At 42.3% G+C, this 25082-nt stretch overlaps 1 protein-coding gene across 1 annotated transcript in view; it reads left to right on the top strand.

The window, feature by feature from the left end:
- ZNF804A (zinc finger protein 804A) overlaps positions 1–25082 on the top strand; it is a 190484-nt gene that overhangs the window by 126030 nt on the left and 39372 nt on the right. The window contains exon 2 of the mRNA XM_077916270.1: positions 20909–21052. Coding sequence (XP_077772396.1) covers positions 20909–21052 — 144 coding nt within the window. The remainder of the gene's footprint in view (positions 1–20908; positions 21053–25082) is intronic.

Here is a 25082-nt window from a genome sequence, read left to right as displayed (position 1 = left end):
ATATTTGCTTGTTGATTCTATGGAATTTAGATACTTGAGGGGCAGAGGCAATCATTCCCCATAGCCATGCAGAAACGAAAAAGAATGAAAAGCTGACGTCGTATTTGCTATTGAATTTTGTTTCTTTTGTTCTCTTTTGGTATTTGCATGCAAATAAAATGACAGAATGATCTCATGAAAGAAAAGGCTATTATTTTGCAACCTCAACAACAGAACAACATGCACCCCAAAACACCAATAATCAATGGGTACTCTCCTCAATAGGGACAGAAATTTATTTCTGGGAGGGGTGTTAAAATTCTTCCCCTCCAGTGTCACTGCCCAAGTCCAAATCCCGGCCTCAATGAGCCAATCAGAAGCTTGACAGCAAGTCAAGGATAGAAAAAAATCCTTTGCTTTTGGGGTAAATAAATCAAACAATGGCAATTAATGGGTTAAGGTTTGAGGAACGTTTGACTGATATAACCAAGAGCTGGGATTTTATGGGCATGCCTAGTCTACAGTTAAGATTTCCTGAATTTAAGCATTTTTTAATCTAACAGTATCACAACTTTTTATGACATTGGGAATTGTGTGCAACTGACAGTAGCAATCAAGAGAAAAGGCAGCAGATTTGCAGTTGGGTGATAGACAAACTGACTGACTGACTGACTGACTGACTGACTGACTGACTGACTGACTGACAGATAGACACACATACCACAACTATGTTAAAATTATATGTCTATTTGAAAAGTAGTGATAAAGTGAAATGCCTAGAGGTCAAAGGGGAACTCCACAATCCACAGTGTGCAAATACCTCTGTCGATTAAATATGACAATCCTTACTTAGAAGATGTTGGCTTTTCTATAATTCTGTATATTAATTTTAAATGATTGGCATCCACTTATGCTGCTTCATTCTGAGCTGAGTTTGTGTATTATATTCACAGCTGCAATGTCAAGTAATTTCTTGCTTGTCTGAAATGAGACAATCCACATCAAACACCACAGAAAGAACTTTCATGTCATCTGACACAATGCCTTTCAGCTTGAGAAGTTAGTTCAACTTATCACTGTGTGATAACAAATTATGTGCATCCTTCTCGAAATCTATCTTTTCAGCCTACAGACTTCAAGTTTGAAATCTACCCCCCAATCCCCAAACCAACTCTCATTGTGAAGTGTGAACCCTTCTTTTCACTTTTGTAATTGATGTTATTAAGCTAGTACTAGGTTTGAAACTTTGTTAAATCTGTCCCAAGTGACTTTTTGTCGTTAAAATTCTCCACTCTTGCATTTAAAATGTGCCTTCTATGCACCACTGCCGCCATCTGGATGCTAACAGAACTAAGTAAATGTTTGCGGTGATCTCCCCCTCTAGTGGCTAATTTCTTTCAGCTCCTTTGATTCAAATGGTAGTAGGCTGTGATTTGTGAAAGAAAATGATCGCAAAACCTTTCTTTTCCTCCTTTTGTACGTCAGCTGGCAAGTAAGATGCCCCTGTGTCTCATTGCATTATATATATATATATATATAGAGAGAGAGAGAGAGAGAGAGAGAGAGAGAGAGAGAGAGATATTGTTATTTGCAGTTTTGCAAGGCTGACAGAATGGAAACATCACACTGCAACTATGAAAGAGAGAAATCCTATCCAGGAGCAAAGTTGCAAAGTTATTCTTTAGGTGATAATAATACAAACAGGTGATAGTACACATTCTCTTCATTTTGCTGATTGCTTCAGGAATTTCAATGAGAAATACCTTCTTGTCACTGGGAGAGGAAAGAGCAAAGCTTACATTTTTCAGACTCTGCTGAAAAATGAGACAATGGAAAAAATTAAAGGCACACTCATTCATTTATGCTATTCTTTCCAGTTCATACAGGAGTCAATGAATAAGATTTCACATGATGAGAAGCCTCCGGGTGCCTGTGACAGCTAGTGACTGCTGCAGCCACCTAGGAAGAACCCACTTTCAGCCTATTCAGAGCAACTCACCTGCTTTCTCACAACCCATCCTCCATCCCTCACATGCCCTTCTTTGTTCTTCTCTGCCACTTTAAGTCCAAGCTTGAGCCCTGTGGCAAAAGATGGAAGGTGAGCAAGTGGTCAATAATGAGAGAGGGTTGGTAGGGGACTTTTCCCAGATGACTGACAGAACCGCTAGCCACTACAGTCCCCTAGAGGCTTCTTACCATGTGTAGCTTTGTTTAAAGGCTCCTGCATGATCTCAGACAGAGATGTACATTCCTTAATCATATCCTCTTTGTTGTGTTCCAGTTCAGCTGTGAATTCCTTTCTCTTTCCCTTCCATCCTCCTCCCATTTCATCTTGAGTTTATTAAGCAGAGCATGAAAACTAAACCGGTTCCTAAACCCCAAAGCTTATAAATAAGGAAAGCCTGTTCTGCTAACCAATCACATCTCAACTCACACAGTTGTATCTAAAAAAAAAAGTTTCCTCCTGTCATACTGTAAATACTGTTACCACTACCATGTCAAGATCATGTGATACCCATGTACCCATACACAGTCACCAAGTGGCATTTGGGGAATTTTCCATTACATATAACAAAGGACAAATATTCTAATATGATAATCATGTGACTGGAACTTCCATTCCTTCAGTACCATTCAGTACCCATCTAGTCCAGCATTGTCATAGGCCCTGTGGTGCCAAGCAGGATGGTGCGTGAGTGCCAGGATATAGAAGAATAGAACCTTGAGATGAGGGTTGGAGATAGCCCTAGTCTTGGAGGCCAGGGGTTGCGGCAGGGCATCCAGACATCCCAGCCAGGCAGGCAGAAGTGCCTGTCTCTGCTCCGCCTCTGCAGAGTGAGGTTCCCATTGTATCACAGGAGCTGGCCAATCAGTGGAGCAGAGGGAGAATCAGAGGGTTGGACTACAGTCCTGTCGCCAAGGACGGGCCACCATCAATTGCAAGGAGATTCAGGGCCATCTTTACCCGCGGGTGCAAGGGGTGCGGGGCACCTGGGCGCCGAATTCTGGGGGACACCAGGCGCCCACCACTGAAGCCACCTAAGCTCTTAACTATCTACCGGTTATGAAATGATAAATAATTTTGATCAAGCTGACATTCAAAGCTGGCTGCTGCTGCCGCCTCCACCCTGGCCGCTTTCTCCTCCCCGGAGTCCCGCCCTGCATGGAAAGGCGTTGCTCTCTCGCCCACCGCCGGCATAGCTGCTGCATCCCTCTTCTTCTCCTTCCTCCTCCTGGGGAGCTTTTGAAAGCGCCTGGATGTGAAGCTGTGCGCCTTTGCGGAGCTTAGGCTCCTGGTTCTTGAGGGGCAACGGCAGCGAGACTTGGAAGAGCAGGATGCCGACTCCAATGCCATGGCCTTGCCTGCAACCACAGAGAAGTATATCTTGGGTGTAGACATGGGCAGCACTAAATTTGGGGGTGCTGGGCAGATCTTTGCACCCCGGCGGCGCATTTGCTAAAGAGGAGATCCATATCTCTCTCTGCTCCACCCCACCCCTCACTTGCAGGCTCAGTTTTCTCACTTAGGGAGTGAACTGCATGAATAACAGGCTTGGCTCTGCTCCTTTAGCAATAGAGCAGGAGCGGTGCAGTGGAAACCAAGTGCCTATGGGAAGTCTACAAGCAGAACATGAACACGTGAGTTCCCCAGTAACAGGTTCGTAGACACACATTGCCTCTGGCACTGAACGTAATAGAGCCATCATGACTAGTAGCAAGCTGAGGGGAACTGTGGGCAGGGGTATGATTTGGGCCAGGGAAAGGAAGTTCTGGGGCAGGCACTGATAAGTGGTTGCCAGTGTGTATCTAGGTGCGATTTCTAGGTGCTCACATCAGTGTTTAAAGACCTAAATGACTTAGGCTCCAAATACCTGCAAGGCTGCCTCCATCTTTAGATAACCTCTTGACGGTTAAGCTCAGCTCTTGGTAGTTCTACCACCCTCAGAAGTGGTGGGGAACCAGGAGACGGCCTTCCCTTCTGGCAGCCCCTAAGTTGTCCAGCAAATGATTGAATTTCCTCCTTGGATCGATGCATATGGTACCTTCACTGTATGTGTTATGAAGAGGCACCCATTTCCCTTGGCCTTTGACCCACCTGTTCTCATGACTGTGATTTGTTTTACACTGGTTTTAATACAGCATTTTAAAGTTGCTTTAACCTACCCTGGGATCTTATGGGGAGGGGCAAGTAAGTAAAGTAAGGAATATTTGGTTGGTCAGCTGATGACACATTCAGCAGATGACAAATCATGGTGGGATATAAGCCAGAGATAACTGCTTTGGGAAAATACAAATCTTGAGCCATTGCTCGGCTGCCTATGCCTCATACAAGATTGGCCTCAGACACGAAAAGGATACATAAACAGGAAGCAATTTGAGGCTATTATTTAAACATTCACATTTGAAAATATTCAAAGTGATTAGTTCCCCAGAACGGCAATTTGCAATTAAGGCATTTAAGCGGGCACACAAAAATTGAAGCCCCCTTCCAGATACTGTTCTTGTACAGAGCTTGCTTTTAAAACATGAATTCTTAATACATTAATCAGCAGAAGCAAATGGAATATCTTTACTCAGGTGTTGTTTTTTTTAACTTCAGACTTTTTAAAAAAAGACTAAGCAAATACATTGTGGGGAGGTAAAAAGGAACATTGAAGTTTTTATTTAATCCCTAATTTTAAATCAGATGTGATTGATAGATTTTGCAGGCTAACCACATATGTGTAAAGAATGCCTTTTTCTGGTTTGCAAGATTATTTTTGGATTTATTTATTCATTTTGGATTGGGAATGGGGTGTTGTTTGCTTATATTGAGCAAACAGGCATAAATAGATATGCAGATGATATCCCCACCTGCACTATATATTTGAGTAGCATCGTGCCACTTTAAACTGTCATGGCTTCCTGCAAAGAATTCTGGGAGGTGTGGTTAGTTAATGGTGCTGAGAGCTGTTAAAAGGTAAAGGTACCCCTGCCCGTACGGGCCAGTCTTGCCAGACTCTAGGGTTGTGCGCCCATCTCACTCAAGAGGCCGGGGGCCAGCGCTGTCCGGAGACACTTCCGGGTCATGTGGCCAGCGTGACAAGCTGCATCTGGCGAGCCAGCGCAGCACACGGAAACGCCGTTTACCTTCCCGCTAGTAAGCGGTCCCTATTTATCTACTTGCACCCGGGGGTGCTTTCGAACTGCTAGGTTGGCAGGCGCTGGGACCGAGCAGTGGGAGCGCACCCCGCCGCGGGGATTCGAACCGCCGACCTTTCGATCGGCAAGCCCTAGGCGCTGAGGCTTTTACCCACAGCGCCACCCGCGTCCCTCTGAGAGCTGTTAGGAGACCCCTATTCCCTGCAGAAAGCTACAGTTCTCAGAGTGGTTAAATAATCAATCCATCTTCCCAAGGTACTCTGGGAATTGTAGCTCTCTGAGGGGAATAAGGCACCAACAACCCCACCTCAAAAATTCACATTTTTTAGCTATAAATGTGCCACTTGGTTGCTCTGACTGGAGATATTTAGATGAGAGATAACTGTACTCTAGGGTTGACCCTTGTGTGAGGTACCGAGAGGTAATGAACCTTTACCTATAAGGCAGGCATACCTCTCAGTAGTGACTTGAGCAAATTCTTTAGAAGTAAATTAAAATCGACCAGGAAGAATATGCCATTTACCTCTCCGGGCAAATGGTGTGGAAGAAACTGCTCAACGTGGCTGTTGTCTTAAATTTGATTTGGATACGCAAGCTTTTATTGATGGACACACACTAATTGGCAGAGTTGTTTTTCCCCATAATGATTTTCTTTGTCCCCACCTCACCCCCCTTTTATATATTTAAACCACAGTACAAAGCAGTATTGCCTTTGTTCCTTATTTATCTTGTACACTAGATAGGGGCTTGCTCAAACTGCAAACATCTTATTCTTTCAGTATAGTGAAATGAAGTTCTATAGCATTTTAATCCAGTGCAGTATGCTTGGTACATATTGGTGCAATAACAATTTGCAATCATCATGAGCTGCAATCTGTTATATTATAATGAGAAACATGTGCAGTGGCCTGGAAGCCTGGATCCTGGCTACAAATCCGATCTTACAAACACTTTCACTCTTAAGTAATGCCACTCATCGGAGTGATCTCATTGATTTTTGGCAGTAAGCTGTTTGTAAAATTGGGCCTGATATGTTTGAAACCTTTCAGAGACACTGATCAATGCTATAGTCTTAATTACTATGCTTTGCTATTGAACTGAAATATGCTGGTCTAAATGGAGTGCAATTACTTCAAAGTGCTGTAGCTAGATTACTTATTCAGATGAAATGCAGCCTTTACCGATGATCTGAGCTTTCCATTCATACCTTGGATACTTGTAATATTTTGCATTGCTTTCAGATGCTAATGAGCATCTCGCAACCCCCTCCGTCATATCTCTCTGTGACATTCCTCAATCCATACATTGGCAATCAAGGAAAAGAAACAAGGAGCTCACAAAGAACTCATAAGCCACTTACACTCAACAACTAAGACCATCATAACAAGATATCAGGAGTCAACATGGACCACTGGTCCCCAACTGTGTGGGAAACCACCCTACTAGAGAAGCTAACCCAAAAACTGAAATTAGCATGGTAACAAACAAAGGAGGAGGCCTTCACCCCTTCATTGCATACAGAGGCCAACAAGACAATGACCTATCCCACCCCAAGGCATACATATCAGTATGGCTAGTTTGACCCAACAACAGCCCTTCTTGCACACACACAAACAAAGCACACTGCAACCAACCAATGACAACAACCATGCCTTTGGCCCTTTAGTCTCTCACTCCGCCAACAAAAATATGATACCTACTTACATGACACTAGCACAAAACTGTGCTCACACAATATGCAATAGAATGAATGTTTACCACCTCCCCCTATCAGGGCTGTCTTAAGCATATACGGTGCCAAGGTGCAAAGATCTGCCCAGCGCCCCCCCCACACACACATTGCCAAATCCCAGGTGTGCAGGAGGGCGGAGCCAGCCAGCCGCTTCAGCGTCTCACTGGCTCGGTTGCCCCCAAACTCGTGGCGCAGAGCCGCCCGCAACAGAAGAGTCCACCGTGGTGCTCTGACCAACAGGTGGGCTCTTCCCCGGACTCAACTCTTGGGACCCAGACTCTCGGCCTGGCGCCCCTGAGAGCCCGGCACCTGGGTGCCCTGCACCCCTAGCGGCTATGGGTGAGGTGGCCCTGCCCCCTTTTCCCTTTTGCTCCCACTCTCTCCCCAACCCTATACTGTCTATAACAGTAATGTGTCACACTGAATATAACAGGCCTGTATGAAGGACTCTTCAAATTGAAAACAGGGACACCGTATGTACTTTTGTTACCCAAGAAAACAACAACAACAACTTATTTACTCTCGATTGGCATTTGAGTAAATGACTGTTTTCTTTCCTAAACTGCAGGAATATAGGAACATAGGATAGTAGTTCAGTATTGTCTGCTCGACATTGTCAACATAAAATATGGGTCTTTATCCTTGCTACGTAATAGTTCTGCTATTGCAGGGTTGGGGAGCCTGTACCAAAGTAGACACAAAGCTCTGCAGGTGGCTTTGTATTGGATGCTTCATAGGGTCGTTTCGATCATTAACAGAATTGTGTGCACTGAGGGGAAGGGAAGCAGCCACCATATTAGTATAAAAATATAAGCTTTGGGTGCTTCATACCTCTTTAGAGTTTCAAATGGAAAAAGGCAGGGGGAGGAATACTGAATAATTATAAACAACAAGAAGGAACAAGAAATGACTTTTAAAACATCTCTAACCATATTGCTACTCCTCCAGCATAACAATAGGATGCTGGAAAAATAAGATTGCAGGACACAAACCTCAGGTGTCAACTTGTCAACATGTTACATTTAAAGTAGTTATTAAAATCATTATGCCATCAAGTCTCAAAGTTTAGATACTCCAAAGATAGCAACCTGCTTTAATTGCTCACCACTTTTCAGAGAGTGGGGAGGTGGAAGGGGGAAGAGAGAGAGGGAGGGGGGGAAAACCTGTTAATACACAAGTTATTCTCAGAGGTTTCCCCCACCCACATCAAAAGGCAATGCGCACATGCCACAGATTAATCAATAAATAAAACCCCAATAGCAAGAGCAGTTGACTAAAATAAATACAATTTGTACAATCAAATCATAGGCTTTGAATACTGAATGACTAACTGGAGAGATACCTGCCTACCCATTTGCCCATTTTGGAACATAAATTATGACACCAGATAGGAATTTCTGAGAGTTTCCAGAAACACAAAGAAGAAAAAACAACAACAACATGCATGTTGAAATGGCTCTGCAGTTCCAATAATGACATTTATATTGTGTTTATCTGGGGAAATTAAGGTAAATGAATATAAACGAGTGCAGTCTAAAACATGTGAAGTGTGCAAAGCTAGTGTTCCTAATCACCCGACTGGTATGTGTAAGATTAAAAACTAGTCTATGGGGATTGGATAGTAAACTGTTTGAAGGCCAGTGCTAACATCATTATTTATCTGTTCACTGATAGGCAGATCTTGTAACTGGACCTCAGTCATGTAACTGGGGCAAGCTCACATGAGAGCTTGTTGGCTGCTGAGTGTGTGAGTTAAATCCTGCTCTTGTGGCTCCAGGCACTTGTTCCATGCCTCTGTTTGCCTGATTCCTAAAACTGGATAAAGATTGATCCAAGAGTGCCTGCCTGGGTAGAGCATTCCACCAGCAGATATGTGGCCAAAGGGGGAACATTTCATTATCCTCCCTCTCCCTGTACACCCAACTTCACTAGTCTGAAAGGGAAATTATTTTTGTATGGTAGCATTGAGCAATGAACGGGGGGCGGGGAGTCTCAGGGGAGTACACATATTCCTAAAGCAAGCAAAATCTCTAGCTCCTCGGACCATGAAGGCAATGCACTGCCTCAACACCTAGAGGCAGACTGCTCCTGAATACTAGTAGCTGGGAACCACAAGAGGGAAGCTCTTGTGTTCAAGTCCTGCTTGTGGGTTTCCACACTGAGGTCCAGTGCCGAGGGCCTTCTGGCGGTTCCCCAGCTGCGAGAAGCCAAGCTACAGGGAACCAAGCAGAGGGCCTTCACTATAGTGGCACCCGCCCTGTGGAACACCCTCCCACCAGATGTCAAAGAGAACAACAACTACCAGACTTTTAGAAGACATCTGAAGGCAGCCCTCTTTAGGGAAGCTTTTAATGTTTAATAGGCTATTGTATTTTAATATTCTGTTGGAAGCCACCTAGAGAGGATGGGGAAACCCATGCAGATGGGCGGGGTATAAATAATAAATTATTATTATTATTATTCCACTGTGAGAACAGGATGCAGAACTGGGCTGGGCTGAGGCCTGATCCATCAGGCTCTTCTTACATACTCTTCTTATGCTGCTTTAGCTGCATTGCAACAGTTGGGGAAGTGGATGGAGTTTGGCAGGCCACGTGGAGTGTGTCTGAAGTTTGTGTACCATTCCAGTGGTCTGTCCCTGTTTCCCACCCACCCACTCATTTCTCTGTCTCCCTAACAGTCAGGCAACATTTAATGCAATGATGAGCATACTTAGTCTCCATGAAGGTCTTTATTTACTGCCCGCTCCATTTTTGCCAGGAAAGGGTTTTAGTGATGTGATATGGAAAGTGAAAGGATGATACTTTTAGTTTCAGCTTCCTTTTTTTAAAAAAAATATTATTAAAGTAATCCTATGTATCAAAGCTTTGCAAAGTTTTAGTTTCATCTTCCTATGATAAGTACAATTAAGTACACCTTTAAGATTTATTTTAATATGATGTTATTGAGACGCCTCTTCTGAAAACCATTCAGATTGCTTTCTTTTAGTTCTCTGTGCGTACATGAGTGCACCTTCAGTAATGTTCCACCAGTACACACCAAGTCAATTGCTTTAATTTATTGTTTATAATTATTATAATTATTAATAATAATATCAGAATATTGACTATGCAACTTGAAAACATGAACGTTATAAAGATGTAGTCTGTCTGTCAATGATACACATTAACCAAATGTCTCCTTTGGGGCTCAAAGGATTCCTGTAAGAAAGCTGATAACTCAGCTGACTGGCCACTTAAAATTCACCATGTGCGCAGAGACCATTCAGAAAAAAAAATGTAGAGAGCACCTCCATTATTAAAGTCTTGCTATGTGTGTTTGTTATTGTCAGCAGCTCCTCTTGGTAGGCTGCTGGTTCCACAGAGGAACAACATTAAGACAAAAATCTGTAGGGAAGTGATGAATTGCTACACCGATGGAAACAATTTAGTACTCATTGATAGTCCATAAAGAGACTGGGTGAACTCGCTACAGTGACTCTGTATCTTAGACTCAAACTCTGCTTTGCAATGCCCATCTTGTGAATGTGAAAGCCATTCAGCTAAGAAAACAGAGTGCTTAATGAGGCAGAATATAATGACGTGAAAGGATACAGGGCACTGAACTCCACCTCAAATCAGAATGGAAAATAACAAGTACAGGGATACCTTGGTTTACAACCATAATCTGTTCCGGAGGTTCGGTTGTAAACCAAAACAGGTTGTAACCCAAGGCGCGCTTTCGCCAATGAGGCCTCCACCCAAAAATTGGCTGTAATCCAAAAAGGGGGGGTTGTAATCCAAAAAAAGGGACACACACTTCAGGGTTTGACGTGGTTGTACTCCAGAATGGTTGTAATCCAAAACGGTTGCAAACCAAGGTACCACTGTATGGTACTTTTACATGTCAGTTTTCAGGCCTGATCAATCATGTTTCCATGAGTTAAGTTTTTATCTCCTAAGAGAGAGAGAAATTCTTGACCACAGCAGAGCTGCTTTATTCTCTTAGCCTCATGAAATTTTTGAAAAATAGACCATTTCTATCTGTTTGATTGGGCAAAAGGGAAATTACTTTAGAATTCCATACCAGAACTCAAAATTTTATTTTACACTGAAATTAAGTGTTCTAGACTGCTTATCTCAGCCTTGAGGGAAGGGGCTTGACAGAGGCAGAACTCAACGGTTGGTGCCTGGTTGAATTTATAAATTCTTGGACAGAATTGGGTGGGTATCAAAAAGACTTTTTCAGACTAGCTCTTAAATTTGCTTCCTTTTTGGACTCTGGTGACTTGACAGAATATCTTCTGTTGTACAAACTGCACCCCTTAAAGCTACATTGTGGCTTGGCAATGAATAATTTAATGAATCTGCCTGAAGATGTGTTGTTGGCTAGTGCTGGCCGTACATAATATTAAGCTTACAACATACTGGCAGTGGGACATAACCTTCAGTTTGACATCTCTCTGTATTTACAGCAGCTGAGGGTATCTTGCTCCCTAAGTTTGCACCTATTGGAGAAACCGCTTCTAGCTCATAAATGTGCTGCCCTCCCACATTCTAGAGGGATTATACTGGAACACCTTTGAGTAATAGGTAGCAACACCTTCTGAACATTGATTTAAGAGGACAAGTGGACAAATAATACTTGCATGGATTTAAGATCTCTTTAGGCACTCTTTAAGAATATCAATGAACCCAAGGTGGAGGAATAAGTGTGCTAGCTCCACCCCTCATCGCCGGTTCAATCATCTTCCATATGTTGGAGGACCATCTTCTGAAGCAGGCAGCTTCATGGTGATCTATGCGTACAGAAGACTGCTTGCTTCAGACAGCTGCCCTCCAACTTGTATGGAGTGATGAGGAAATATGAGGTGGAGCTAGCTCTCCGCACATCTTTCCTGAACAAGGCTAGGGGATGCCTAAAGAGAGATTTAGAAGAATATATTTTATCTTAAGAGAAGACTGTTTTATTTCAGCCCTTAAAAAAAAATCACCTTTTTTGGTAAGTCGCTTTTCAGGTCTTACAATACGACCACAGACAGTTTTGTGGGAAATGATTTTTAGCTTCTAACAGCTACTTAGATGCACATTAAAACAATTTACATCTCCTTGCCCTAATACCTTCCTGTCTCTAATTTTAATTTAGTGTGTACGCTCTTTCACAGCCTGCGCTTTAACTGTACTGTGTAAGAATAATTATTGCACCCCGCCTTGTCCTCTTTCTGTGTGTGTGTCCTTAGGGGGTGGGTTATGGCGGCAGTTATGGTGCCATAAACAAATTGATTAGAACCAGAAATGAAATTGCCAGGGGAGGGAAGTGTTTTGTTTATTGGAAAAGGCAGAATGTGCCTGCTTGCAAATATTTAACCAATTTGGGAGAGAAAATGTTGCAGGAAAGCTTCCTGAAAGGTAAATGAATCTCTATTTTACTGCACCATTCTCATTACCTTTAAGATTGAACATGAAAGGTCAGCAATGAAAGACTCATATTTGGTAAATTTTGTACTACAAGGTGCCATTTAAAATAAAAGCAAAGATTTAACCCCCAATAAAGGGTGGTGACAACAATCACCTGAATACTGACACGTTCTTCTCTGCAATATTGTACTATAAACAGGAATGCTGGCTTTGCCCGTGATCCTGATAATCAGAGGTGGTAGAAGGAGCGTTGGTAGGGCTCTCTGTGAAGACCAGATGACTCCACACAAGCCAGGTCTACCCCAAGCAACCTCAAGGATGCTCAGGTGGTGCCATGGTAAAGCACTAGACACAACACAGGAGGAACTGGTTGACTGTATCAGCAGCTGAAACTCCTGCTTCCTGTGGTTCTCCTCCCCCTCCCCATTTGATCCTCACAACAACCCTGTGAGGTAGGAAAGGCTAAGAGTTTTTAAAATTGCTAACCCTAGGGTAAGTGCAGTAAAATTTGCTGATCTATGATATAACACGTGGAGGGCTATTTTTCTAGAAAACGTGGTGCTGGAACTCACCATGAATGCCTCTCCTGTTCTCTTATAATGACAATTGTGTCCACCTGAGAGGTGGCTTGACTGCATCTAGCACAATAGTGAGGCAGATGTTTAGGGGTGGAGGAGATGTTTCTAAGGAATCCTAAGGGAAGCTCTAAAAGAGGAAGTTGTTTTCCTGTTTTGTTTTTAAATGTGTCTTCCATGCAATTTCTCAAGGTGGCTCCGACAGATCACTACATTGTCTTGAATTTACACCTATTAAATATCAATAATAATGATGATGGCGATGATGATTATGATGGTTCTTGTTTTCGTTTTTTGAAACGTCTTCATGGTTCACTAAAGGAAGAGTGTCTTTTTCCTAGAAAGTTGTGGACGTGCAGATTAGACACCTCTTATAGTGGGGTGGTCAACCTGTGGCCCTCTGACAACTGTCATCATCCTTGACCATTGGCCATTCTTGCTGGGACTGATGAGGGCTTGGCGTCTAAAGGAATCAAGCATTGAAAAAGAATTAAGCCAGCGAAGAAGCAAGGTTCTGCAGGGCAGCCAGAGATGTCAGCATTGATTTTCTGTCTGACCTTTAGTTCTTGCTGTTGTTCGTAAGAAGATTTAGTTTGTAACAAATTAAAGACGCCATGGGATAAACTGCTGAGTCAGAGTGCTAACACGAAATGCTCACGGTGAGCATGTTTTTCATATCTGCCATGATGAAAAAAGGCCAACAGGAATATGATCAGTAGGCAGTCAAGAAAATGCTATTTTAATTAAGGAGCTGCCCATGGAAACAGTGATAATTTTAGACCAAATTAAATCGATTCCTTCTTGCTTTGTGTGAAACTATTCAAAGGGCACTTTGAGATTTCAGATGTATCTTGCAAGATAAATATTGCAACTAAAATCCTAGAACTCCACTGTGGGATGGCTGCCATTCAAGACTGGCTTGCACTGAAATTGAATTTCAGCCATGTTGTGATCTGCCAATTACGTGGGCTGAACAGTGGTGAGTCAAGCTCAGACCAGCTTCTGTGCATGTCAATTTGGTTGTCAGAGACTTTAAAGAGGAGCACAAACTTTTCAGTGGGGTGTTAGGATCCCACTGAAAAATGAAATCCCTCTGGCCATTTTCCCTTTCTTCACACTTGGCCATTTTTACACACCAGATATACACAGAGAGAAGGGCACTTTAAGATGCTTCTCTGTATTATAATCCCACACCACTGGGCAATTGACCACATGGGCATGATTAATTCCATAGGACCTTGGGACCCGCCGCCCTGGCAAGGAACCAATCAGGTTGGGAGGCGGGATCTCACCATGTGACTGTTTTGATTCACATGCAATCACCTGGAAATAGGAGGTCATCATAAGGAAGCAGCACCTCTCAATGGCGACCTCAGGCAATCTCTATAACCCTCACTCACATTCCTGACCACCGTGGGTGATATCAGGGCACTAGTTCCTTTGGCAATCATAATTCATATACTGACTTTGTCAGCAGGGACTGAAAAAGTAATGTGGGCAAGGGTAATCCTGGTCTTAAAAAATGGCACGCTAGAATTCCTTTATTGGGCATACAATTCTGGCATGGGGGAGGAATTTGGATGGAAGCATTCTTTGTACAAAACCATGTAGAATCCTAAACATGTCCTTGTACTTATGCATCTACAAGCATAATCCACATTTGAAAAAGCTCAACCCATCTCACCAAGACATCACGTACTTGTGTGTATATCAGCCCTCAGTGTTTTCGATAAAGTGACCTTTGGAGAGAACTTTTAACATTTTCACAGATTCAGCCGTTTCATAGATTAAATCATTAACACGTTTGCTTCAGATCTTGTGAAGTCACAGCTCGCTACTAAGGAACTGCCTTTAGGAAGTAATCTGGCTGTCAGACTGTGTGTGTGGGGGGGGATTCATCAGATTGAAGCCTTCGGTGGTCTCAATGGCTAAAAAGTTTCACTGGCTATCCCTCCCTGAACGTGCTGCTTTTCCAGTCAGATATAAAAATCCTTGTAAAACTCAGTACACAGATTGTAAAAGCAGTCTGAGATTTTGAGAAATAAAAACTGTTTATTCAGTATAGCCATAAATACAAATAAAAAAGGAGAAACACATTTTATAAGTCACAAAATTGGCTTGATGCAAAGCATCGGTTTGCCTCTCCACATTTTAGGGAACCTAGGAAAATAAAAACAGTTAGGGCCAGCCCTATCATTGAGGAAAGGGAGCCAGCTGTCTCAGACAGCTGATATGTCATGAAAGGCAGCAAATTGCTAGCTATATTACATGTTATTATTGTATTTTTATGCCCAGAGGGCAACACTTGCAGGATCAATTTTTTATTACAGTAGGGATATGTGAAGCTGTCAGTGGTGGCTGGTAGGATGGAAAGCATGGAAGACAACAGTAGGTGGAGCCAAAATATTTTTCAAATATGGCAACCCTAACTTATTCTAGAAACATAACATTTTTTCACAACCCTAGCAAACAATTGGGGTATTTGATATAACTAAGTTATTTATTGTCAAATATATTATCAGGAGTATCTGGCAGAGTTCAGCTCTTGCAGCCAAGGGCAATGGAGTATTTAAAATCTGAGAAGTTACTACCTAGGCCAAAAATACTTCAGAAGTCTAGTCAGGAGGAGGATGAAGTTTCATGGGAATTCCATAAGCCTCTAAATTTTAGCAAGTAGAAAGGAAGTATGTACAAGGATGGGACATGGAGCGAACAGAGATGGGGAAGATTTCACCTAAACAGGAATTCAGCAATTGAAAAGTGTTGTGTTTGTGTGTGTGTGTTTGTAACTTGTGTAACTTTCCCATCTGAGAGATTTTGTGGCAAGCCAAAAGTGTTGAGAAAAGACTAGTAAAATTCCTCAAGCACATTTGCATCAGTTGGGTTTTTGGTATTGGAGCTTAGGGCCTGTGTTTGGATGTGTGGGTTGGCTGAGAGTCATTATGATTGGACACTTGAGAACTCTTGTATGCCCAGCTGAGTTTTGTGAGAACCCTACAACAGCCTCCCTCTGTACCTGACTGTGAGGGGAGTCCAAAGTTCTCTCCAGGAGAAACAGAAGACAATGCTGTATGCAAAAAGACATGTACACGTGCACTAGACTCATACTGGTGTGCCCACGGAAGGCCTCGTTTGCACCTGAGGGACTTTTTGGAGTAATCAATGAACTTAAAATTCATCTTGAACTTGTTCTCCACAGAATAACCAAATTTATTTGAAAGAAAATGTATTCTTCACAACAAGGGAGGAAGGATGTTAGGACTCATGGGCAATAAACTAAAATATGCTTCTTGAAGTGTGTTTTTGAACTTCCCTCTTGTGCTTAGGAGAAAAAAGAAAGAAAAGAAGGCAAAGCAGCAGATAGAAGCAAGTCTCTGTACAATTATTTGAGACCTGCCCGATTGGGAAGCATCTTTTCGGTGACTTGATCTTTAAGTACTTATAGCATATAACTTCATCATGCATAAAGCAGGACTAGTGGTGAGATTTCCTAGGGAAAGAACAGGACAGAAGAAAGATGGTAAATTTCCATTAAAAGGCTTAATAGATTGGAGAGCTATTGTCAAATGGAAACTGAGGTAGAGCAATGGGTTTTAGAGAAACATCTCTACAGAAGGGGGTGGAGAATCGCCAAGCCTTCTCTTTGGATTTCAACCAGCATCTGTTTGAATACATATAATTTTAAATTCTAAAGTGTTTTATTCATAATAGGTATTTACTTTCATTCAGGGTACATTTCTGGAACATCTCAACAGGACGAATAAGTAAGATGCACTTTCTGCAGCCACTGATTTGTATTTAATTATTTTTAAAAAACAAAAAACCCAGCTTAAAAGATATGTATTTGAAAGGAAATCAGTTTGTGGATTGTAATGAATCTCAGGGGGAATGAAAAATAAATGACTTAAGTATACATAATAATGTTTGACAAGCTCTGTCATGATTGCCATTTTTTTTCATTTCACTTGTAGAAAATACTAATTAAAGTGAAAAAGAAGAAGCCAAGGGGAAATGTGGCTTCTTTAAATAGGCACAAATTGGGGGAGTGGGTGGCGAAAAGATATAATTTGGGGAAGTAAGATACCGATTTGCAAAAAAATTATAAAAATTAAAGTGCCCATAATTCTTCCACAGCTAACTCTAAGTCTCCCTGATTTGAATGAGACAGTTATATTTGTGCATAATTCTGCCATTTAAATAAATGGTATTTCCAAATGCTTAGGTTTGGCTGGATGGAACATGACCAACAGGATGAGAATATATAACAGAGTTGATTTGGTCTACAAATATTTCCTCAAATGGCCATTTGGACATGGCATTAAGGCAGTGGTTTCCAGGGGCGCTGGAGCATGCACTCTAAAGTTCCTCCTAATAGGACTGGCCCCATGCACAGACTTTGCATAGTCACATTCTGTTCCTCTGTTTGGGAGAGAACTGTAGCTCAGTGATAGACCATATGCTTTACTTGTGGAAGACCCCAGGTTCTAACAATGACATTTCCAAGGACTGAGAAATATTCCTGTTTGGAAACCAATGGCGAGCTCATTCTCGGAGCGTGGATCCTTGTGTAACCAAAATGCCACAACCCACAGACAAGCGGGAGGATCCACTTGGCTCACAGAAACCCACAGAATTCATTAGGATTTGCCTAACAAGCCCTGTCAGCAGAAGCCCTGTGCAAGGACTTCCAGTTGTACACAACTGTTTGTGATTCCCCACAGCTGATTGATATCTAAGCATGCTCAGCTGGCATGGAATGCTAGCTGACTGACAGCAGAGGAAAGTGAAACCTGTCTGTATGTGTGGGGAGGGCGAGAATGGAGTGGAATGCAGTATTCTGGAAATGGGCATGGTTGGTGAGCTGACTGAAACTCTGAACAGGAACACACCACAGTGCAACATTTTGCAGATCCTATTTGTATGTCCCCAAACACCTGCAACCCGAGGCTACACAATACAGAGAAAGATCAGTTGTGGTGGGCAAGCTGTCTTTTTGAGTGTTTTATCTGCTGTTGCTGATATCATTGAGGACACCCAGGAGGTTCCATTAATACCACAGCCAATGATGCTGCTTCTTTATCACAATGCAGTACAAATCCTCTGCAAGTCATAACCAGTAGACTGTCTCATGAACCTGCGGAGGTTAATTTTTGACTAACTATATTGTTCTCCCACAGTTTAAGGTAACTTACATCAAACCAAAAGACACCAGAATGCCCAATTTTATTCTTCCATAAGCCAAATATGCTTAGTAAATAATAATAATGTGTTTTGCAAAATCCTGGTCATATTCTGTGAAATGATAAGAGCAAGGAAAGGTCTGCAAGAGCTCGTTGATATCATCTGGTATTTGCACGCTCATATGCAATAATATTATCCCTTTGATTTAGCTCTTCCGTTTTAAAGTACCAGAAGAGCATCATAAATAATAAATAATAACCATATCTCCATGCAAAACTGCTTGCCTAACATTTAAAAACTTAATCAAGCGATTTTATGGGACTCCTTTTTCCCTTTTTTAAAAAAGTCATTTTGCAGTAGCAAATACTTAACTCATGTAGAACACACAGAAGACTGTAGTAAAGCAGCCATTCCATCACAAGCATGGCAGGATTTAGTGGCACCTTAAAATGATCGGACTGGTTTTTCCATTGGCATACATCAGTTTCAGGTTTTGCTTCAGGACAATTTTCCAGCTGCACAGTTATGGTGTGCATTTAGGTGTGTGTGTGTGTGTGTGTGCAGTTGCCTGTGAAGAAAATGGGGAAATTATTACATAACACATTGCAGAAGGCAGCAATCACTGTTTGTGGGAGATGGCAATGTTCAGCACTGAAAATAAGTATTTAGGAACAGATGAAATTATCACCTACTAGGTCAGTTTTTGTCCATGGAGCCCATTCTTGTCTTCTCTGTCTGGTAGCAGCTCTCTTGGAACTCAGGTCAAGGACCTTCCATTCTGTCTGATGGATGGAAGAGGTTTCAAGAAGAGGTTCCAGGGACTGAATCTGGGACTTCCTGCATGCAGAGCCATGACCCATCCTACACTTTATGCCAGAAGGAAGACAAAAACAGCCACTCGTCACTGAGAAATATGGAGAACTGTTTCTAGGGATTTCAACAGTCTTATAAAATGCTTTAGGTTTCCTGTGTAGCTCCTCACATCACACACCTGAGATGCACTCTGAATTTCCATTTAGGCAAAATTGGCCAGAAGATACAGAAAACCCCCCTAAGATGCACTGCTAGTCTTAAGGAATCCTCAACATCCCTCAGAGGTTTTGCTTGAGTAGGAATCCTCACATTTATTCAGGATTTAGGCTAGCTATGCAAAGAGAGGGCTGTGAGGGTCCTTTGAGATGGGAAGAAAATGGGGACTTAATAGATCGATACATAGTAGTCTGTCTAAGAACTGTCAAGTGCCAGTAGGAAGGGCTGGGGAATGTATTTGAAAGCCTGGAGAGCCACACTGCCCATCAGTATTGACAGCCTTGAGCTTGATGGACCAATGGTCTGTCTCAGTATAAGTCAGGTGCTGCTCAGCATTTGCATCCAATCAATGCATGTATCGCCATTGCCTTGTTGTTGTTTAGTGGTTTAGTCATGTCTGACTCTTCGTGACCCCATGGACCAGAGCACTCCTGTCTTCCACTGCCTCCCGCAGTTTGGTCAAACTCATGCTGGTAGCTTCGAGAACACTATCCAACCATCTCATCCTCTGTCATCCCCTTCTCCTTGTGCCCTCCATCTTTCCCGACATCAGGGTCTTTTCCAGGGAGTCTTATCTTCTCATGAGGTGGCCAAAGTATTGGAGTCTCAGCTTTAGGATCTGTCCTTCCAGTGAGCACCCAGGGCTGATTTCCTTAAGAATGGATAGGTTTGATCTTCTTGCAGTCCATGGGACTCTCAAGAGTCTCCTCCAGCACCACAATTCAAAAGCATCAATTCTTCAGCTCTAAAATTAGGAAAAGTTAAATGTGGCATGTAAAGGGAGAAAGCCAAGGAACACTTTATACCATGGGTAGGCAAACTAAGGCCCAAGGGCCGGATCTGGCCCAATCGCCTTCTAAATCCAGCCCACAGTCAGTCCAGGAATCAGTGTGTTTTTACATGAATAGAACGTGTCCTTTTATTTAAAATACATCTCTGGGTTATTTGTGGGGCATAGGAATTTGTTCATTTTCCCCAAAAAATCTAGTCTGGCCCCCCACAAAGGTCTGAGGGACAGTGGACTGGCCACCTGCTGAAAAAGTTTGCTGCCCCCTGCTTTATACTGTATATGCTACTGAGGCTACACTAAGTGGCAGTCTTTCTTTCATCTCTGGCTGATTCAGCACCAGTGAAGAGCATGGCCTATGCCAGGGATGGAGGCACTTTTCACACTCCAGATATCATTGGATTCCAACTCCCATCAGCTGCAGCCGGCATGTCAGGGTTGAAGGGAGTTGTAGTTCACCGACAACAGATTGCCCATCCCCAAACTATGGCCATTTTTAAAAATAAACAATTATTCAGTTGTAGCCTGAAAATAAATAATTATCAGTTGCAGCCTGAAAATAAATAATTATTCAGTTGTAGAATCATCCTCCTACATATTTATTCCCTTCCCCCCTTTTTATTCCTAATATTCAAGCAGCAATTTGTTTATTACTGTTTACTGAAAACAGCCCTGTAACCAAATTAAATGACTGTCTTAATTTCCATATGTGTTCTGCTGAAATGTATTTATGCTCTGAAGGTTTTGACCACACTAATGTGTGTGTCGTCGTCGTCCCCCCCCCACCACAGATAGAAATTAACATTTACACAGCCGTAAGCAAGATAAATATTCATTTTATTTATTTCCTTTTCCATAAGATTAAAATACATGTTTCCTTAGCCCTAGAGGTAGCTGTCAGTTGGAAGTGCAAATTGGAGTGTGCAAAAATGTTATGCTCCTCTGCTGATAAAGCAAGTAAGAGCAAGCTTTTAGTTACAGGTTGACAAATTTGATTAACTTACCCAGTACGAAAAACCAACAACCCATCCCTCATATTTGTAACGCTGGAATAACAACTAAGAATCCTTACTCTTCCTCTCTACAGGATTATGCTGAAAAGGAGAATACAATCGCCAAGGCTCTGGAAGACCTTAAAGCCAACTTCTATTGTGAACTTTGTGATAAACAATACTATAAGCATCAAGAGTTTGACAATCACATCAACTCCTATGACCACGCTCACAAACAGGTAAGTGCCTGCATTTTCATGACTGCCAAAATGATGTAAATAGCAAAGGTATTTTTTCCACTGCTGTTTTGTGCCTGAAACCCTAGTTGAAAATGAAAGACCTGTGGTTATAACAAGTGCACACCATTTTGAAGAAAGAGGGTACTAACAGACTGTCACTATTCGGGGTTGGATTCTATCACATACCAGCGAATTCAGGCTGCAGAATTAAAGGACGCATTTGCACCATATATTTAAAGCACTGTGACACCACCTTCAACAGTCATGGCTTCCCACAAGGAATCCTGGGAAGTGTCATTTGTTAAAGGTGCTGAGAGTGGTAAACAGAGACCCCTTCAATTCCGCTTTGCAAGGAACTCTGGAATTGTAGCTATGTGAGGGGAATAGGGGTCTCTTGACAACTCTCAGTACCCTTAACAAACTACAGGTCTCCAGATTTGTGCGGGGGGGGGGGGAGTCATGACTGTTTAAAGTGGTTTAATAGTGTTTTAAATGTATTGTGTGGATGTGACCATAGAGTCTTGATCAACAAGCCCGCTTCCTGCAAAAGATCTGCCTTTTTGAGATAAGGAAAGTGACAGGGGAATTCATTGGAAAGTGTAGGACAACACCTTTTGATGTCATCTAATCACTTGTTGGTGTTCTGCTGTTTTATTATATTTTATTGTGTTTGGCTACTATCTTATATTTGCCTACCTGGGGGTCAGCCCCTTGGAAATCAGCCACTTACCTTTGAGTAAACATGTACACAACTGCACTGTTTTTCCCCTATATTATTAGGCACTTTGAAATGTTGCTAAAAGTTGGGATGGAAATCGTAAAATTAATTACCGTATTTAAAATTTATTTCTCTGTTATAAAACTTTCCAGTACTGGCGTCTTTGAGATTCTGAAGGATGTGTGAAAACTCACAATTTAATAAACAAGCATGACTACTAATGGTTCCTTCTTTAATATTTTATTCCCTGTTTCTGATGCACCAGAACCAAAATAGCTTCAGAAGATTAGCAAGGGTTTCTTTCACTCTCAGCCCCATCAATTAAAATTTGCCTTCACTGATTAATATTGGACTCCTAACCAATTAATCAACTAAAGCGTTAATGGATTAATCTGCTGATTAAAGCTTGCAAGGCTCCATATGAGTGATTACATCCTCGGTGCTCTCCTGATTTGATTTCTTATCAATTACATCCACAGTAATTCCGGATGGCCTGAATGTACATGCTTGCCTTGTATAGACAGCTGTTGTCATGTTGACCCCAAGATCGGAGAATATAAGACATATAAAATAGTTAAGGTATTCTTTTTTAGATGTTTGTGTCTTATTTGTATGCAAGCTTTTAAGTTGTGCAATGACAAAACCAGGCAAATAAGAAGGTGACTTGAGAGTTTGTGAGGTGTGAGACACCCTAAATTCCTGGATCCAATAAAAGTTAGAAATTAATCAAGGTTTGGAGAGTTAAACTATGCCAAACACTGAACCCCTGAATTAAGTTTATGTTAACAAACCAGGCCAGTCTAGTGATTGCTAGTTGAGTGTGGGTTATTAGGGGGACAAAGACTGGTGATGAGTAATCAAAAGATGTGTCATCAGGACGCTCAGTGCCAGACAGCAATGGTAGGGATGGAGCCCTTTCTTCTAAGTGGGTTTAGGGGTTTATGATTTCAGTTTGGGTGATGTAGGCTGGGGGGAGGGATCCTTTTCAGTCTGTTAGCGGCAACAAGGAAGAAGAAATGGGGGTCAGGGGCACCATGTGATAGCTGACTGTGATAACCTAAAGAGACAGAGAGCATGGCTGATTTCTCTGTTCTGAGACCCAAGTCTGCTGTGCCTATGGGAGAAGCAAGAGACCCTATTGGAATCTGAATGCTCTGAACTTTCTCAATCTAGATTCAGGCTATAAATATGCATTAAAAAACCATATATCATAAAGACACCACAGTCCCCGCTGTGCCTCATTGTTCCAAAAGAAAACATGAACCCTGATAAGCATGCCCGGTACCCTTGGAATCTCACACCCCTCAGAGATTGGGGTGGCACATAACAATACAGTAGTACCTTGAGTTATATGCGCTTCAGGTTACATATGCTTCAGGTTACAAACTCCGCTAACCCAGAAATAGTGCTTCAGGATAAGAACTTTGCTTCAGGATAAGAACAGAAATCATGCTCCGGCGGCGCAGCAGCAGCAGGAGGCCCCATTAGCTAAAGTGGTGCTTCAGGTTAAGAACATTTTCAGGTTGAGAACGGACCTCTAGAATGAATTAAGTACTTAACCCGAGGTACCACTCTACACTAAAATTGGTTTCTTCCAATTGCTACAGGATGCAATTCTAAGGACACTTACCTGGGAATTCTGAGTGCACATACTTAAATGTTTTGGGTTGGGGGTTTTTAAAGTCTAGCTCATAATAATGTTTGACACATTGTCCTCTAATGGGATCACAAGATCTGAGCTGAGAGTTCAAACTCATGACACTTCAGTTGAAAACTGAGGGTGGTGAATAGTGTACGGTGAAACCTCTTTTGGATGGGACTGCATTTTCCCTAAAGCAGGAGTGGAGTACCTGTGACGCTTCCATTGTTCCTGGACTACAAATCCCATCATACCCAAACAGTAGCCATGCAGGCTAGAGGGCTACATGTGTCTGAAGGATCAGGTCCACAATTTGGACGTCTTTACTTTACAAGAAAAATAAGAAGCTGTGCTTTCAAACAGCAAGTGCTCTCCCTGTAAAACATGGCAACTTTTGCTCATACACCCCCAGTTCACCATAATGCCCCCCCTTTTTACTGCATGTGAATGGGTCAATAAAGCGGGAGGGGGATTTTCATCCTATTTAATTTCCTCCAGTACTGTTTTTGTATTCCAGTGAAAATGTCTTTTGACCTAACACTATTTTTTTCTCTGTGTTCTCCCCCCCCTCCATTTTTTAATTTGAAGCAGAAGTAAACATGAATCTGTTAGCACACAAATTTATCTCTCAGCCCTTAAGTGGTTTATGATTCACATAGAAGTGTGGAGAACTGAACATCTTGCTGGAGACAGATAAACAGGATATTTAAGGGAGGAAAAACGACTATACCTTATTTTACCTGTTAGCATCCTGTATAAATATTTGACAAAATGGAATAAATAGCAAGAAACTAAGGGGCTTGGATTAAAAAAAAACCCAACTGTGAGCAGGAGAAAATGTTTCTTCCAGCTCTTATAGAGGTCATAGTGGAATATTTCTTATAATGCAGCACTGGAGTGTCCCAAAGGTTGCATTACAAGTTAAAAAAAATGTGAATAAGGAAGACATAGGTTATAACATTTAACTTAGATAGCCGATGTGCTGCCCTCCAGATATCACAGACTACAACTACTATCTAAGCATGGCTAGTAGCCAGGGATGATGGGAGTTCTAGTTCAACAGCATCTGGATAGCACCACATACACTACCTCAGCCTATAAACTGATGTGTTATAAAACCATCTTGAGGGACGCGGGTGGCGCTGTGGGTAAAAGCCTCAGTGCCTAGGGCTTGCCGATCGAAAGGTCGGTGGTTCGAATCCCCGCAGCGGGGTGCGCTCCCATTGCTCGGTCCCAGCGCCTGCCAACCTAGCAGTTCGAAAGCACCCCCGGGTGCAAGTAGATAAATAGGGACCGCTTACTAGCGGGAAGGTAAACGGCGTTTCCGTGTGCTGCGCTGGCTCGCCAGATGCAGCTTTGTCACGCTGGCCACGTGACCCGGAAGTGTCTCCGGACAGCGCTGGCCCCCGGCCTCTAGAGTGAGATGGGCGCACAACCCTAGAGTCTGTCAAGACTGGCCCGTACGGGCAGGAGTACCTTTACCTTTACCTTAAAACCATCTTGAGAGACAACAGCTCATGCAAAGCAAAGAACTTCTTTGTAATTTTGACCGCAATCATCTTTCTTTAAGCAGCAGAGCATCTTTGCATGCTAGAAACCCATTATTTCAAGCTGGGCGTGTGATGCAGTCATAAATAAAGATTGCAATTTTAAAAAATCAGAGGAGCAAGAGT

This window comes from Podarcis muralis, chromosome 1 (genome assembly GCF_964188315.1).
Source record: "Podarcis muralis chromosome 1, rPodMur119.hap1.1, whole genome shotgun sequence".
Lineage (NCBI taxonomy): Eukaryota > Metazoa > Chordata > Lepidosauria > Squamata > Lacertidae > Podarcis > Podarcis muralis.
The sequence above is the reverse complement of the archived record's forward strand: the minus strand, read 5'-3'. Positions and strand labels throughout refer to the sequence as shown.